The sequence below is a fragment of the Hyalella azteca genome, unplaced genomic scaffold, assembly GCF_000764305.2.
Source record: "Hyalella azteca isolate HAZT.00-mixed unplaced genomic scaffold, Hazt_2.0.2 contig6244, whole genome shotgun sequence".
In the NCBI taxonomy this organism is placed as follows: Eukaryota; Metazoa; Arthropoda; class Malacostraca; order Amphipoda; family Hyalellidae; genus Hyalella; species Hyalella azteca.
Genome location: NW_025936410.1, coordinates 23,035 through 37,948, shown reverse-complemented (window position 1 = coordinate 37,948; position 14,914 = coordinate 23,035). Strand labels below are relative to the sequence as shown.

General features: G+C 41.3%; 2 protein-coding genes across 2 annotated transcripts; one reads left to right on the top strand and one right to left on the bottom strand.

The window, feature by feature from the left end:
* The first annotated feature begins 4,359 nt into the window (after positions 1-4,359).
* LOC108670415 (RNA-directed DNA polymerase from mobile element jockey) lies at positions 4,360-7,343 on the top strand. The gene is made up of 2 exons (XM_018157890.1): positions 4,360-6,565; positions 7,216-7,343. The coding sequence occupies exons 1-2, from the start codon at positions 4,360-4,362 to the stop codon at positions 7,341-7,343; spliced, it is 2,334 nt and encodes a 777-aa protein (XP_018013379.1).
* A 1,587-nt stretch (positions 7,344-8,930) lies between these two features.
* LOC108670417 (ionotropic receptor 21a-like) lies at positions 8,931-14,634 on the bottom strand. Its single transcript, XM_047880785.1, has 8 exons — positions 14,537-14,634; positions 13,992-14,124; positions 12,347-12,571; positions 11,632-11,904; positions 10,371-10,595; positions 9,724-9,957; positions 9,340-9,444; positions 8,931-9,163 (listed from the first exon to the last, which is right to left on the bottom strand). The coding sequence occupies exons 1-8, from the start codon at positions 14,632-14,634 to the stop codon at positions 8,978-8,980; spliced, it is 1,479 nt and encodes a 492-aa protein (XP_047736741.1). The 3' UTR covers positions 8,931-8,977.
* Between the last annotated feature and the right edge of the window lie 280 nt (positions 14,635-14,914).

Sequence of the window (14,914 nt, the reverse complement as noted above, 5' to 3'; positions counted from 1 at the left end):
AAAACGCATTTTTCTCCGGACTTCTCTCAACACGGGGTGATAGGATACAGTCATTACAGAGTCAAAGTTAATGAGGTCTGCTGGTAAATACATAAGGATATACCACCAACTACTCGCTCACAATTGAACCTTTTTTGGACGCGAGCCTACGTTTTTTTAGTAGACCTACGCGCGCACATTCTGATAGTGAAAATGTTTATAGTAGTGCAATTACCATTGATTGACATTTATGTCAATGTTTTGATAATTTGTAGTTAAGTTAGCATTATTATATAGTCTTCACGAGTAGACGAATTTATATACGAGAATTGCTACTATATATTACATTATTGCAAAGCGAAGCCTCATTAACGGTATAAATTGCAATATTTTTAATATGTGTCACTCTCTCAGCTAGTGAAATAGCAAACGGTATATTGATTTTTTAATATTCACATACGAATTACAGTCTGCTTTAGTGCATAATTGAACTGGTTTCGTAGTCTTGACATCCATTTCGATTTACCTCGTGTGAGGAGAGGGCAGCATCAACCATTCGAGTTTCGTTTACTGCTGGCAGGTTCATGTTTATGGTATTATATAGTATCTATAATATATGGTATATTATAGATGCTATGGTATAGTATCTTATGGTATAGTATAGTATATAGTATAGTATCTTAGACGTTGAAGAATAGGCTTGGTTAGGCCTGTCGCCGATTCTTGTATTTATCGTGAATTGTTTGCAGATCTAAAAACTGACCTGTTGACCTAATCTTTTCAACTGACGGAGGTTTGAAATCATTACTGGACATTCATTTGTTTTATAGGGTGCTAGGCATTTAAAGACTGAATAAATCCTAATGCGTAGCCTTGTCTAGTTTATTCTTGAACGCATTTATAATCGGAGCGTCAACAATGGTCCCAGGGAGTTTATTTCACATATATCGATGACTCGAAGCGAGCGAGAAGTGTTGTCGAGTGGAAGAGTTGCACCGAATCGCCCATCGAAGAGTTGCACCGTTTTCGCCCATCAAATGCATCAAATGTAAAAAATATGCACGACCTTGGCACTGCTAAAAAAGCAGTGGATCGGCATAACATCAACAAACATGAACAGGCACGCGGGTTGTCGACTTGACGAAGTGTGGCCGAAATGAAAGTACCACGGCATCAGATTACCTGGCATAAGATTCTCCATCAACGTTTAATATCATCCATGTCTGTTGCAGCCCCAAGGTGGACTTCTGAGAATACAGTCTGCTACGGAGAATTGAAATAATTGCTTATATACTTATATGAAGGATATACGAAACAACCTGACGTGTCATAGTTAATAAATCATGCACGGTTAATCGGGCCTGCCGCATTTTAGTTCTAACCAAACCGATGACGTCCCGATACGCACGATTATTCAGAATATTTTATACCTACACAATTCCTTCATTTATCAAATAGAAAATGTGCTCGAAACGCAATAATGACGAAGTAATGAAACAAAAGTTATCAACTTATTTTATTAAAGCATTAAGATATGTTACTTTCGTGAGCACTAATCTTAAGTAAAGAGTTTTTAAATATTTTGGCGTTCTTAAATATTCGTGAAAACTAAGTGAAGAAAATTAAGGGCTACAGGTTTATTTTTACATCCACTAATACCAATCGGACATTTTTGCGACCGGATTTCTGATCTAACTTACCAAGATATACTGCCTATTCTATCGAACAGATTTCAATGAAACTTTGTGCATGATTTCATTAAACCTCCCGCTCGAGTTTGGATCATGTGAAAACGAAAGTGCTTCGTGAAAGAATGATATGTAGGAGTTGAACCAGCCAGACTTGAGGCTAACGACGGGGCTGGAGACCACAGGGTTGCCATACGGTATTTTTTTCCGGACATATTCCGCGATTTAGTCTTTTCAATGTCGTTCGCCGGCTAAAATTTATGATAGAGGTACTTCCTAATTAAATTTGAAAACCATAAAAAATGGAATTTCTGCACCGGAACCTACAAATATATTAGTTTATATTGGGTTATAGGCCGTTATATTGAGATATTTGCTCGTTTTTAGACCATATAGGAACCGTGCAGTGGAGACTCGTAAGAAGACTTCTTGGAAGCTTCGCGAATTTCTCCGCGCGTGCACAAAAGGCGGGCGTTGAGAGCGCGGGGTGCGCGGAGTGCGCGGCCGATGAGAGGGCGATCAGTGTGGGTCAAGCGTGCGTAAAGAGATGTGCTGCTTGCCTTGAAATTGAATAAGTGAAATACGGTGAGAGATGCCACTTTGTTGGAGTGTTCGGCGTTAACTGCAAGAGGGAGTTATATCTTATATGTAGCCCGGAAATGTTATGGTGATTAATTTTCTTCAAGATCAATTAGATACCAAAGTTACCTGTTCCTTATTTAATATCCACAAACTTGATTATGATTAGTTTGATAATTCATGTGAAAATCCCTACACTATCATCGACTATGTTGGTCAATTTGACCTGGCGTGGACGGCGGCAGTAACGTTTTTGTGAGCAGCCAATAACTTGTGCAAGGCAATATTTTGGTGACATTCGAGTTGGAAATTTTTGCGAAAATAGCACAGCCAGGGATGTAGAGTCCCATAATATTCTACTAAGTCTCGAAGGAATTCTGAAATTAATTTAAATTCGCAATCGCAATCATGCAATGGAAAATAATAATGTTATTTTAATTTAGCGTGAAAACGTTGCCATATTTTGGTTGATCATCGCCGTTTCTATTGAATCGCTAAAACTGATTGTTTAACGTTAACCTCTCAATTAACTAATAAATTCTAGAATTAGGAATTCAGTGGCATAGTTTAAACACATGGCCATACATTTTCATGATGCTTTAACCTTATTTGACCAGATCAATTCAGGCAGTACGGACGGTGGCTACGGTGGAAGACGGACGTGCGTGGGTCGCTCTCTAAATTGTCTGGTGTTGTCAGTATTTTCGAGTACCAAATGAAGTAATCCCGCTTTAAGTGGACTATTTATCTACCTAAGAAGCCAATATCCATAAATCTGAACGGAATCGAGTATTTTTAACTGAATTGTAAGCTTTTTGAAGACTTGTTTGTGAGGTGAGCGACCGACAACAATCAAGATGGCGACAAATCCAAAGTGTTCGTCCGATTGCTGAATTACTGACGCAGATAAGTTGCTGTATCGTATAACATAAGTCGACTAACTAATCAAATCCCAAGATCCTAACGGTGAGTGACACCTTTTCTAGGTTTCCATCGCCAAATTGAATGAAAATATGACATCAACTAGGAGGGGAACGGCCTCAGCCCAACTCGGGCAGAAGGCGAAAGATTGTGGAATTTGTACGAAAATCGTAACTGCGAGAGACAAGGCGCTGAAATGCGAAATCTGTGAGCAATGGTACCACACCTCGTGCGAAAAAATTGAAGATGATGAATACGAATTCATCCTGAAGGATAGTAAAAAGGATTGCCCCCGTCTACATTGGTACTGCACCAAGCAATGCAACCAAGTAGCCAGCAAATTTCTCAATGGAATGACTGAAATTCAGAGGCAGGTTGACAACCTAACTGAGCACGTAGCACTGGTAGAAAGGAAGATAACTGATGTACGTGAAGGCAAATTCACCCAGAAAATGATAGACTCAGTCAAAGAAATAACTAAGGAAGAAGTTCATGTACAACCATCTGAAGAAAAGCTGGAGGAATTAATGGGCATATTAGATTCAAGAGGCAAAGAGCACATTACAGAACTTGAAGAGAGAATGAAACGAAAGCATAATTTGATGTTGTTTCATCTTCCGGAAAGCAAAAACAAGGACAGGGAGGCCCGACTGAGAGAAGAAAAAGAACAGATCAACGAACTGCTGACGGAGGTTAAAGTTGACCATAAACCGTTGGAGCTCCGTCGCATCGGTAAGTTCACGGAGGCAGCCAAACCAGAGGAGCAGAAGCATCGTCCAGTACGCCTCACCTTCTCATCCGAAACAATGAGGGATGAAGTGTTGAGGGCCTACCACAGAGCAAGGAAGGAGGAACCAGCCAATGACCAGACGGACGCTAAGCTGTGTATGACTCTTGCTCTGCGGAGGGACTTGACACCCCAGGAGAGGAAAGAAGAAGATAGGCTGTTTGAAGAGCTGAAGGCCAAGCGACAACAGTCCGAGCAGTCGGGGGACGAGAATGCCCACTGGATAAGGAGGAACGGTCGAGTGGTCAACATCGGCCGGTACCCCCGTCAGGGGGAAGGAGACCGTTGAAGAAGAGCATAGCGAAAGATGTAAATAATTTTAAACGTCCGTCGGATCTTGAAAATCGCACATCTTTGTTCAATAATGTAAAAAAATTTACCTGTGTATATAGCAATGTGGACCAAATGATGAACAAGAGAGATGAAATCCAAGCACTGATAGAAACTCACCAGCCTGCTGTGCTGGGCATCACCGAAGTGAAACCAAAGAATAATCGCTTCACCATTGAGGAGTGTGAGGTTGCCTACAAGGGCTATGAGATATTTCATAACTTGGGCAAACCAGGCAGAGGTATAGCCCTATATGTGAAAAGTGACTTGAAGCCATCAGTGTGTGATTCTTTGGACAGTGATTTCGCAGAGTCAGTATTTGTCGAGTGCCGCCTTTCTGGCAATGAACAGCTTCTCATTGGACTAATCTATAGAAGCCCCAGCAGCACTGCGGACAACACAGCCAAACTCAATAAACTCCTGCAGCAGGCAGCTGATTTGAAACCCTCTCACCTTCTCATTATGGGTGACTTTAATTTCCCGGAATTGGACTGGAACACAGAGAAGAGTGAAGCAGGACCAGCGCACCCCGCCACTGTCTTTCTCAGAGCCACAAAAGACGCATTTCTTCTGCAGCACCAGAAACTTCCCACACGGTACCGTGTAGGACAAAAAGCCAACGTACTTGACCTAGTCTTCACAAACCGAGATGATATGATCAATGACGTCACCACTACAGCTGGGGTTGGGAAAAGTGACCACTTTTTGTTGATCATCAATGTAAACTGTGATTACGACGTCGCGCCCCGACAAGCTCGCTACAACTACAAGAAAACAGACTTCACAGTTTTGACCCAAGAACTGGAGATGGTGGACTGGGTTACTGAGCTCACCGAGCTGTCGGTGAACGATGTCTGGTTACGCATCAAGGAACATTTACATGGAGCTGTTGAGAAGTCGACTCCTAAATCATCAACATCGGGACGCAGAGGGAAGAGTTGGATGGACACTAGCACACTGGCATCAGTTCGCAAAAAGCACCAGCTGTTTAGAAGATGGCTTCAGACTCGTGTTGGTGCCGACTACCAAGCCTACATTAAGGCAAGAAACCAAGCAAGGAAAAAATGTCGCACAGCGCAAAAGAAACAAGAAGAAAGTGTTGCCCGAGAATCAAAAAGGAATCCAAAGGCTTTTTGGGCATTCGTGAAGTCAAAAACAAAGACACGTTCAGGAGTAGCAGACCTCAAGAAACCAGATGGCACCAAAACTTCCAATGACTTGGAGAAGGCAGAGCTACTTAACTCATTTTTCCAAAGTGTTTTCACCAAGGTAGATCCTGGCCCTCTCCCACCCCCTCCGTCTGTCCCCCATGAACAAACACTGGAAAATTTCGTCATTGAAGAGGAAGACGTTCGCAAAGTGCTGGCAAACCTCAAAGTGGATAAAGCCCCAGGCCCTGATGGCATAAGCCCGCTTGTTCTTGCAAAAGCTGCAAACATTCTTGCCAAACCCATCTGCCTTCTGTTTAGACAATCTCTAGAGTCTGGCGAAATACCGAATGACTGGCGGCAAGCAGTAGTTTCACCTATCTTTAAGAAAGGTAACAGATCTGATGCCAGCAACTATCGGCTGGTTAGCCTGACCTCGATACTGTGCAAGTGCATGGAGAAACTGGTGCGAAACAGCGTGACCACACATCTACTAGCCAACAACCTCATTTGTAAAGAGCAGCATGGCTTCGTCGCTGGCCGCTCATGTACAACCCAACTGCTGGAGACTCTTGATGAATGGACTGAGATTCTTGATGATGGAGGTAGCGTAGACGTCATTTACACAGACTTTCAGAAAGCGTTTGACACCGTACCGCATCGACGACTCCTTCTGAAACTTCAAGCGCTCGGTGTAAGTGGACGAATACTTTCCTGGATCAGTGCGTTCCTAAGTGATCGCCGGCAGAGAGTAGTTATCAATGGCGTACCATCAACTGAAGCATCTGTGTGGAGCGGGATCCCGCAAGGCAGCTGTCTCGGGCCGTTACTGTTCGTCGTCTTCATCAACGATCTGCCAGACAGCGTTAGCTCATCAGTGAAAATGTTTGCAGACGACACGAAGGTCTATCAAAGAAGCGACATAGCCGGCGCCACAGCTGAAATACAGAATGACATCGACAAGCTCCAGCGGTGGTCTGACGACTGGCTTCTGAGGTTTCATCCTCAAAAATGCAGCGTACTCAAGCTTGGTGCCAAAAAATCTGATGCGAACTACTATATGAAGTCCAAGGATGCCAACGGCGACGACTGCATTCTTCAGCTGGCAGAAAGCGAGGCTGAGAAGGATCTGGGTGTCACGATAGACAATAAACTATCATTCAATCAACATGTGGCTCAAGCAACATCGAAAGCTAACAGAATTGTGGGCATCATTCGCCGCTCATTCACTTGCCTGACGGAAAAAACATTTGTGACACTATATAAGAGCCTAGTGCGACCGGCCCTTGAGTATGGTCATTCAGTGTATAACCCCCAGACAAAACAACTATGCTGTGAGCTGGAGGATGTCCAGAGACGTGCCACTAAACTGCTGGCTTCACTGAAGGGCAGGTCTTGTGAAGAGAGACTGAGAACCCTGGAATTGCCCAGCCTTGAGCACCGTCGCTGTCGAGGTGACATGATTGAGGTCTATAAGTACCTTCACGGCATATATTGTACCGAGCGACCTCGATTCGAACACCCCCCGGCCAATTTCGTGGCATTCATTGCTGGAGTGACGCGTTTATGACGTCTTGCCCCGAATTCCACGCTTGTATGATCTGCTGTCTCATCAAAAGATTGCTCACTGTCAATAAACATATTAATCTGATCTGTTGTCTCTATCATGCCACTTTCTTTGGGGTACTTGGAGGCAATTTTTTTAGCCAAGTTAAGTGCTTCAACATCCTCACCATCATTGGCTGTCCCTATGATATCACTTTCACGTGCTCGCTTTTTGCAGCCTGCAACTGTCACTTTATCATTGCTGGCAAGATCAATGTCACTGTCAGAAGGAATATTTGCAAAAGAATCCCTGAGACATGCAGACTGATGTCCGGCATCACAGGAACTGCTCAAGGAAGCGTCTAGGCCTCTAGAGACTAGCTCTAGATGCAGTTCTTTTAAATGCAATTAAGTATAACAACAATGAAAAGAGAGGAAAAAGAAATAACAAATAGCCTAAATAAATAATAACAAAAGTAGAAGAAAGGAGGAAAAAAATAGGTAAAAAGAAAAAAAAAGGACTGGCAAACCTTTGTGGGAGAAAGCCAGTAGGGTTTTTCTAATGAAAATAAAATGAATTTCTATGGTGGAATAGGCCTACACAATGATTTTATAACTTTAACTTCAAGTGGTGTACCTACGAATTTAAGTTGCAAAATTAGCTAACCGGTTATTTGACAGAACGCAATTCAAACACGTGCTGTCGCTTCCAACGCAACTGACTCTCTCAGTCCACTGTCTACAGACCACAGTGACCGACATTAGACAAAAAAAAATAATAATTTGCCTTAGGATGACAAATGCGAATGCATTTTGTACCAACTTTTCATAGAATATAACACAACTTTATTAAATTTTCAATTATTTATTCTTTTTCGCATCAACTGATCAAGTTATCCTCTGTGTCAATGTAGCTAGTGCGTATGCATATAATTTATAAAAACAAGGTTATTACTCAAAAAGCAGGCAGAAACGCACAATCACTAATCAGTGCCGCAGTGCGAGCGTTACACAACGAACTACAAAGCCGACTACTGGTGAATCACTGATCGCTCAAGAGTCAAGACTCAACCGGCGTACTCATTACTCAAGAATGAACTGGGTTCACGAACTTCACGTTCAGCCTTCAGGTTGGATCAAGTCTGTACAGGAAAAAAAACGTCGATCGTTTGCTCGCTTCCACAGAATGTTTGTCGTCTTCTTCTTTTCAGGATGTCCACGCAGGGTAGACTTAAAGCCACAGGACAACCGCAAGGATGACCGTTGGGCCTGAGAGCTTGTGTAGTTTTGGACCTCTTGGTATGGAGGTCNTCAACCGTTTAGTGAATTTCACCGCCGATATTGCGGGATTCCAAGCAATGCTATAGATGACATCAAACCTGAAGTGAATAACTACATTCTTACGTATTCTACAGAAAAGAATTATACAGAAACCTAAGCTGTTTCATTCTAGGTTCAATAGTTAACCAAAGACTTGTTGGTATTGCGTCACATTTATTATCCTTCTTACGAAATGAAACAATTTCACAAATATTTATGCATAATGAAGTTTATTTTGTAAATCAAAGATTACTTATATCATATATTGATTGCACTCATTTTTTACTCAAAAAGCATAGAATGATGCTCACTGCGAGTCACTGGTATCGAGTGGTATGTAACATATACATCATATGGATAGTTGTCATTCAGTAATGGTCTAATAGACTATATAATCAAGAACTGCTTTTATGTATCCATTGTGGTTTTTAAATGCTGAAGCTGTAAAGCACTGTCGATGTAGTCATTATAGCCATGAAAGCAATCAAAAACTTTGCTAGCTTTACATAACATGAGCCATGTTACGACATGATCGATTGACAGTAGAGAACGATCCTTACTGCGAGAATTACATCACTCATTCAGTCATTGCGAATTGTGAACGTAACTCGTGGTTTTGACTCAAGAAGGACTTCGATTTCCTTGCATTCTTCTTACAAAATTTTCATAACTGAAGTCGTTTATAGATTTTTCCGTTGTTTCTTTAATGCATGTTCCAAGCCGAAAGCAAGGACCGCAAAGACCAGACACAATAAGTAGACCATGAACACGCCCTGTAAGTGATACATGCTCAGGGCCTGTGCCGTTCCGTCCGTGTCCACCAGGCGCTTCGGGTCACCGCCCACAAGAGCCAAATCAGCTTGCAGCTGCAAGAAAGGATAGAGACTAGATAGAGTGAAGAATGTAAAGGTTTATTCATACTATTTCATTTAGTAACTGTTCTTATGGAAAAATGTGTGAAGGTCTAATTAAAAATGAATCTATATACTGTATATTAGATTTCTTATGCTTATTATATATTGTCTATGCGCAGGTTACTCACAGCTTTTTGCTTTCCCAATTGTGCGTGCATTTGAATGAACTCTGAGAGCCACTTCTGCACCAAGCCCCCCTCCATGAGCCGACGCATAACCACGTCCATGTGAGCCTAAAAAATAAACACAAATTGACTGTTTATTCGCCTATGGCATTTTCGTAGAAACTAAGATAATTAAATTTCCTGTTTACAGTTTTGTTTCAGGTTATTACCTATATGACGTATATTTAAGTTTCATCGGTTCCTACAAAACTTGAACAATATAGTTACAACATAAGTGACCTACAATAATAATTTATAGCAACTTGGTAAAAAAATATGAAAATGATAATTCGCGTATATCATGAAGCTTACTATTATCATTATGATCTACATGAACTAATTCCATACTTTCAGTCTGGAGTTTCGTGTCAAGCTGAAGCCAAGTTCAGCAGGAGCAAACGAGTCTCGAGCCAGAATGACTTTAGCGTCTCCGTTGCGGTCGGTGAAGTCCACGGCGATGGCATCGCGCAGGTACGTCAGCCAGGATATGAAGGCAAAGTTCTCGTCTATGGTTTGTTGAAGACAAGACTTCATTGTCGAACAAACCTTCAAACTTTGAAAAATTCTCTTGTAAAGAGGCACCTGAAAAATAATCGTCTGCAATTATCAAAAGGTTTAGACGTTGACGAGGTTGAATAAAAGTGCAAGCCCTTTGAATAGTTTGCTTTTGCTTTGAGAGAGTGAGTGTACCAAAATTAGTGGTAAATCGTTGCTTAAGAATTGAATTTGCTCAATGGTAGTCTAAATCGTTCGCTAACAAACCCAACATAATATGAGAACAAATTATTTGATCGCTTTGAATATTTTTCAGCACACGAAAATTAAAAACGTTCCTCATAATAATGTTATCGCTCATATTTTTCATCTATTTAGTCCCTTAAAAAATACAATCAAAGTATTCACTCTGAATTATGCATATATCACAAGTACTAGAGATTGCTTGGTTCAATTATGGGGCACGCAAAAATTCAAGGAAGAACATCCCACTGCCACACCTCGCTGCTCTTGAAGAGCTGGTAGTCAGCAGCGCCGAGGTCCTGCAGTCCCCATGAGAAGTGGGAGCGCGAGAGTTCGTCGAGGTCCTTGACAGTGGGACTGAGTGTGGGCACCGTCAGGAAGGCGGTCAAGTAACTGACGTAAATAATAGTCAGGACGAAAGATACGATGAGCCACACACCCAAGAATATTTGCTCAGCAGGCCTGCGAGGCATGTTCATGTCCTGCACAAGAAATAGAAACTCATGTTGTGCGAAGGATATGTTTAACGTTAAGGAAGTTATTTAGTGAAAATTTTCGCAGAAATAATTCAGTAATTGAGTGGAATGTATCTGTTGCGTTTTTTAAGCAATCATATTCTATTCTTTACACTGTATGACTCACCGATGACCTAAAACCGTAGCTTCGAGTGCCATCTAAGGTGATCAGTGTGTTATCAGTATGTAAGATGAAGAATAGTAGCTGCAATGTGAAACGCCTATCAATGTCTACTCCTGTCGAACGCTTAATAATACTACGCGCTTAACAGTTCAGCTAAAGTATTGTGAGTTATGTTATCAGATTGCTTTTGGTCCTTACGGGCTTGTAAACGGGAAACAGAAACCTAAAAATATAGATACAAAACTTTTCTATTGTAGTTCGGTGCTCCTGAGAAGCGGTGGGAAGATGGAATTAGGTGGCATAGATTGGCGTGAAAAGAGGAGAATAAAATATTTATTAAGAGGTAAAAAAGCTGTAGCAGCATAACAGTTACGACAGTTTTGCTCGAGTATAAATGGGACTGGTAATGAGTCGATCGTTATATATGGATAGGCGAAAAATCTACAGTCCATTTTTTTCATTAATTGGGATGGGCGCAATGTGAGTTGGTCGAAAGGTTCACAGGCGGATGTTGAGATTTTAAATGTTTTGCGTGAATATTGTTGTAGGAAAGTGATATATGATGCCTCAATATTTGTGCAGCCTTGGCGAGGATATGAAATCAACTTAATGAATGTCGATAATGAACCTTGGAGCTTTATTTCCGTCTTTTTTAATTTTGACATTATTTGTTTGGACAGTACTTTGTGAGGTAATGTTGAGAACGTAAGGAAGCGGGGACGAACAACATTAGTGGTTGGTGGGCAAATCTGTGCATTCTGTGTAGATTGTATAAAGACTGATACTTTTTTTGACGTTATTTATAGATGAATTAAATGTCGAAAAATAAAAAACCAGAGTTAATTTTCGAAAAATGAATTCTGCTACGCTTCAACTCACTTGGCGAAGGATGCCGCGTACGACGAGGCCGGTGGCCACTAATGCAGATCTTTTCTTGGACGTAGCAAGGGCCCTCGTGCGTTGCCTGTACGCAGCGAACTCACTTCGCTCTCCGGCTTGATAATCCTGGAATACAGCATCGCTCAAGCCCACCTTATCACTGGTCACCATCAAGACCCATTGGACGAATACTGCTCCGAGAACAGTGAGGATTACCGCAGCCCAGATGACCGGAGTGTAAGGCCTCACCAGCGACAGCCATTGAGGTAGCGGCTGTGGCCAGATATTGAAGAAGTTATTCGATATTTCAACTAATGCTGATACATGCACATGAATCTATTCAGCAATGAATTCGTAAAATTTTCTGCATGTGGTATTGAAGTATTCAATCAGGTTTTTTTTAGTAATCGCTAGCAAATTATATTCAAATCGATAGGATTTATATTCAAATTAAATCCTGTTTAGGGTGACCCAGTGGTAACTGTTCAGAGTATCAAGATTGGAACAGCGGGCTAATGAAGGTTCAATCTCAGTTTAACCTGCTAAAGTTCCGGACAAATTGCCGAGGAGGCCGGACAGTTAAACAAAACAAAATCAAAACAGTGACTTTCGTATTCGAGCCCCGCAACAAGCTTAATTTACACTATACTTCCATACTACTTAGCGGTCTATACTATTCATCTACATATACTACTATACTCGTGACATCTCAGACCAAGAGTGTGCTACGGCCAACACTTGAAACCTTTGGTTTGCCCATGGCAAAAGTCAACGGCTCTCGGTGGTACCCGACCGTGAAGTCCACAACCTCCTCCCTCTGTCCTGTGATGAGGACGTTCAGGCTGAAGTCAGCCTCATACCGCCCTACGGTGCCAATCACTCCCGTCCATGACCCGTTGGCTTGCTGATAACCCCACTGACAGTCGACTGGCTCGTATATCTGGAGAGAAAAGCAGCTACTCAATCACGTACCATCCCAGGTTGGTGTAGATATATGTATTAGCATTAGATGGCAGAATTTTTCTGTTGAAACACGTACGATTAATGACCAGAAAACGCATTATATTTCAATTTTCAATTTTCAGGGAGTCAAAAAATTCTTCAGATGACGTTAATAGATCAAAAGGCAGGTCTCAGCAAGGGCTTATAATATATATATAACGACGTTTCGAATGCATCAACATTAATTTTCAAATTACTATAGAACAATGAAATTTTGGTGGACATAAGTACATAATACACTTAAATAGGATACAACAAGGAAATTTTAAAACAGAAAATGACTCTGAAAATTATCTCAAAGTTCAGACAATTTCGGTAGCTTGCAAACAGATGCTGGAGTCCAACCCTCATAGATAAGGGTTCCAGCAATCGTCGGTCAGTTAATATTGGACGGCACTGCATGATGAAGATGCTGGTGGGTTCCTCCAGCACAGTGCGAGCGACGGTCTTGTGAGCTTGTCTCAAGGGGTTCCTCTGTCTTCCAGACTGTAGGTGGCAGGTGAGACGGTCTCAATGTCGTGGTTGTTAGTCCAATTACTCCAATGTTCAAATGATGAAGAATTCTACAACCTTCTTTGAAGCAAAATCTACTGACTACATCGGCGTCTTGGAGAACTTCCGTTTAATTGCAGTATCAATTGTTGCGTATAGTCCAGAGCTTGACGTTGTTCTTGAGGGTATCACCAAGCCAGTTGAGTTCATCGATTATTTTTTAGATGAAGTTGCTTGTTTGTAACACTCACTGAGAGAGTCTGTCACTGGTGATTTGATGTAGGGAATGACAAAAAACGCGTGAAACGGACAATGATCCATGCACTAAACCGTGGGTGGCACATCTCGCCAAATTTTTCTTGCACAACGATAAAATTTTACAAACAAAATTTCTGCAATCGCTTTGGAAATTACAAATTTTATGACTGATCAGATACATGTGAACGAATGCACTGACTAAACACAGTTGGCAACAACTGGTGGCATGACGATTTTTGGTGAAAGTTAAGGGGCACTACGATACACTGAAATAATTAATAATAGAAAAGCTGATTACCCAAAATTCGCGATCAGTCTACTGAAACAATAAAAATTAATATCTCCAAATGTCAGCTACGGGGCTTCTGAATAAATAGAACAGATATATTCCTATTTACCCTACGACCTAATCTTGAAAATCTCTTGTAAGATTACTGCATAAGACTAAAAATCTTGAAATACTATGCAGCAAAAACTTGACAGTCAAGTTTCAAGTAAATTCAACAACCAAATGCCAGAGAGTCTGTTTGCTTGCAGTGATAATGACGTAATTCAATCGGAAATTACGTAATATATTGGCGCTCTGTAGGAATCCCTTTGTTTGTTACCGCGTAAGTGAAGTTGAGTTGGGCAGCGATGGTATCAATGATACGGACGTCCACAGAGTCCAGCTGCTGGACAGGCTCATTCTTCCCCCTCCTGATGTAGTCCAGGAAGGGGGGGTAGTCCAGGCTCACGGCTCTGCCCAGCAAACGCAGCGAACATTGAAGTTGGTTTTATCAGTTTGGGGATCGTCAATTGAACCATGCAACCGTTCTGCATGAAAAAAACAGTAGGTATATCTTTCCAGGCAAAACATCACTAAAGACAAATTGAAAGTATCCACAAATATTTCTGAAAGAGATACATACATGTGAAATAAACATAACCGAAGCAACCATTCCACATGAAAAAAAGTAAAGGGAATTTTTTCTCAGGTAAACTTCGCTATAGACAAATTTAAAGTATCTACAAATATATCTAAAAGATATACATTTAAATAAATATATACCAAAAATTTCTAAGCTAAATTATTTCAACAAATAACATTAAATTCAGCGAAACATCTTTCTGCAGCAAATGGTGCTGTAAGTAACACAGTTTAGCGAGCTACCTGAAGCGATGGCCCTGGCAGTCTGCGTGGTGTTCAGGGAACAGGTCCACACGCCTCGAGAACCCTTGTCCGTTGCGCCACCTCGTCGCTCGCCTCATCTTGTCTTCGCCGTCAGGACAAAACGGACACGGAACTATGACAAAAAATCCGCCATGTGTAAATTTGGTGCAAATTATAATTATGAATACAATTATTTATCATCTCTATATATATCTTTGATGTTTGAGTTTTGCTTTAATTTGAAAAAGGTAATTTAGGAAATAGAGAAAAAAGGGAAAAATTTAAATTCTGAATATCTATTATAAAATCGTGCCATATCGTTCAGTAAGCCAAGAGGACGACCAAACCTAAGTGATTGCCTATCCCGAGCAACGGCAG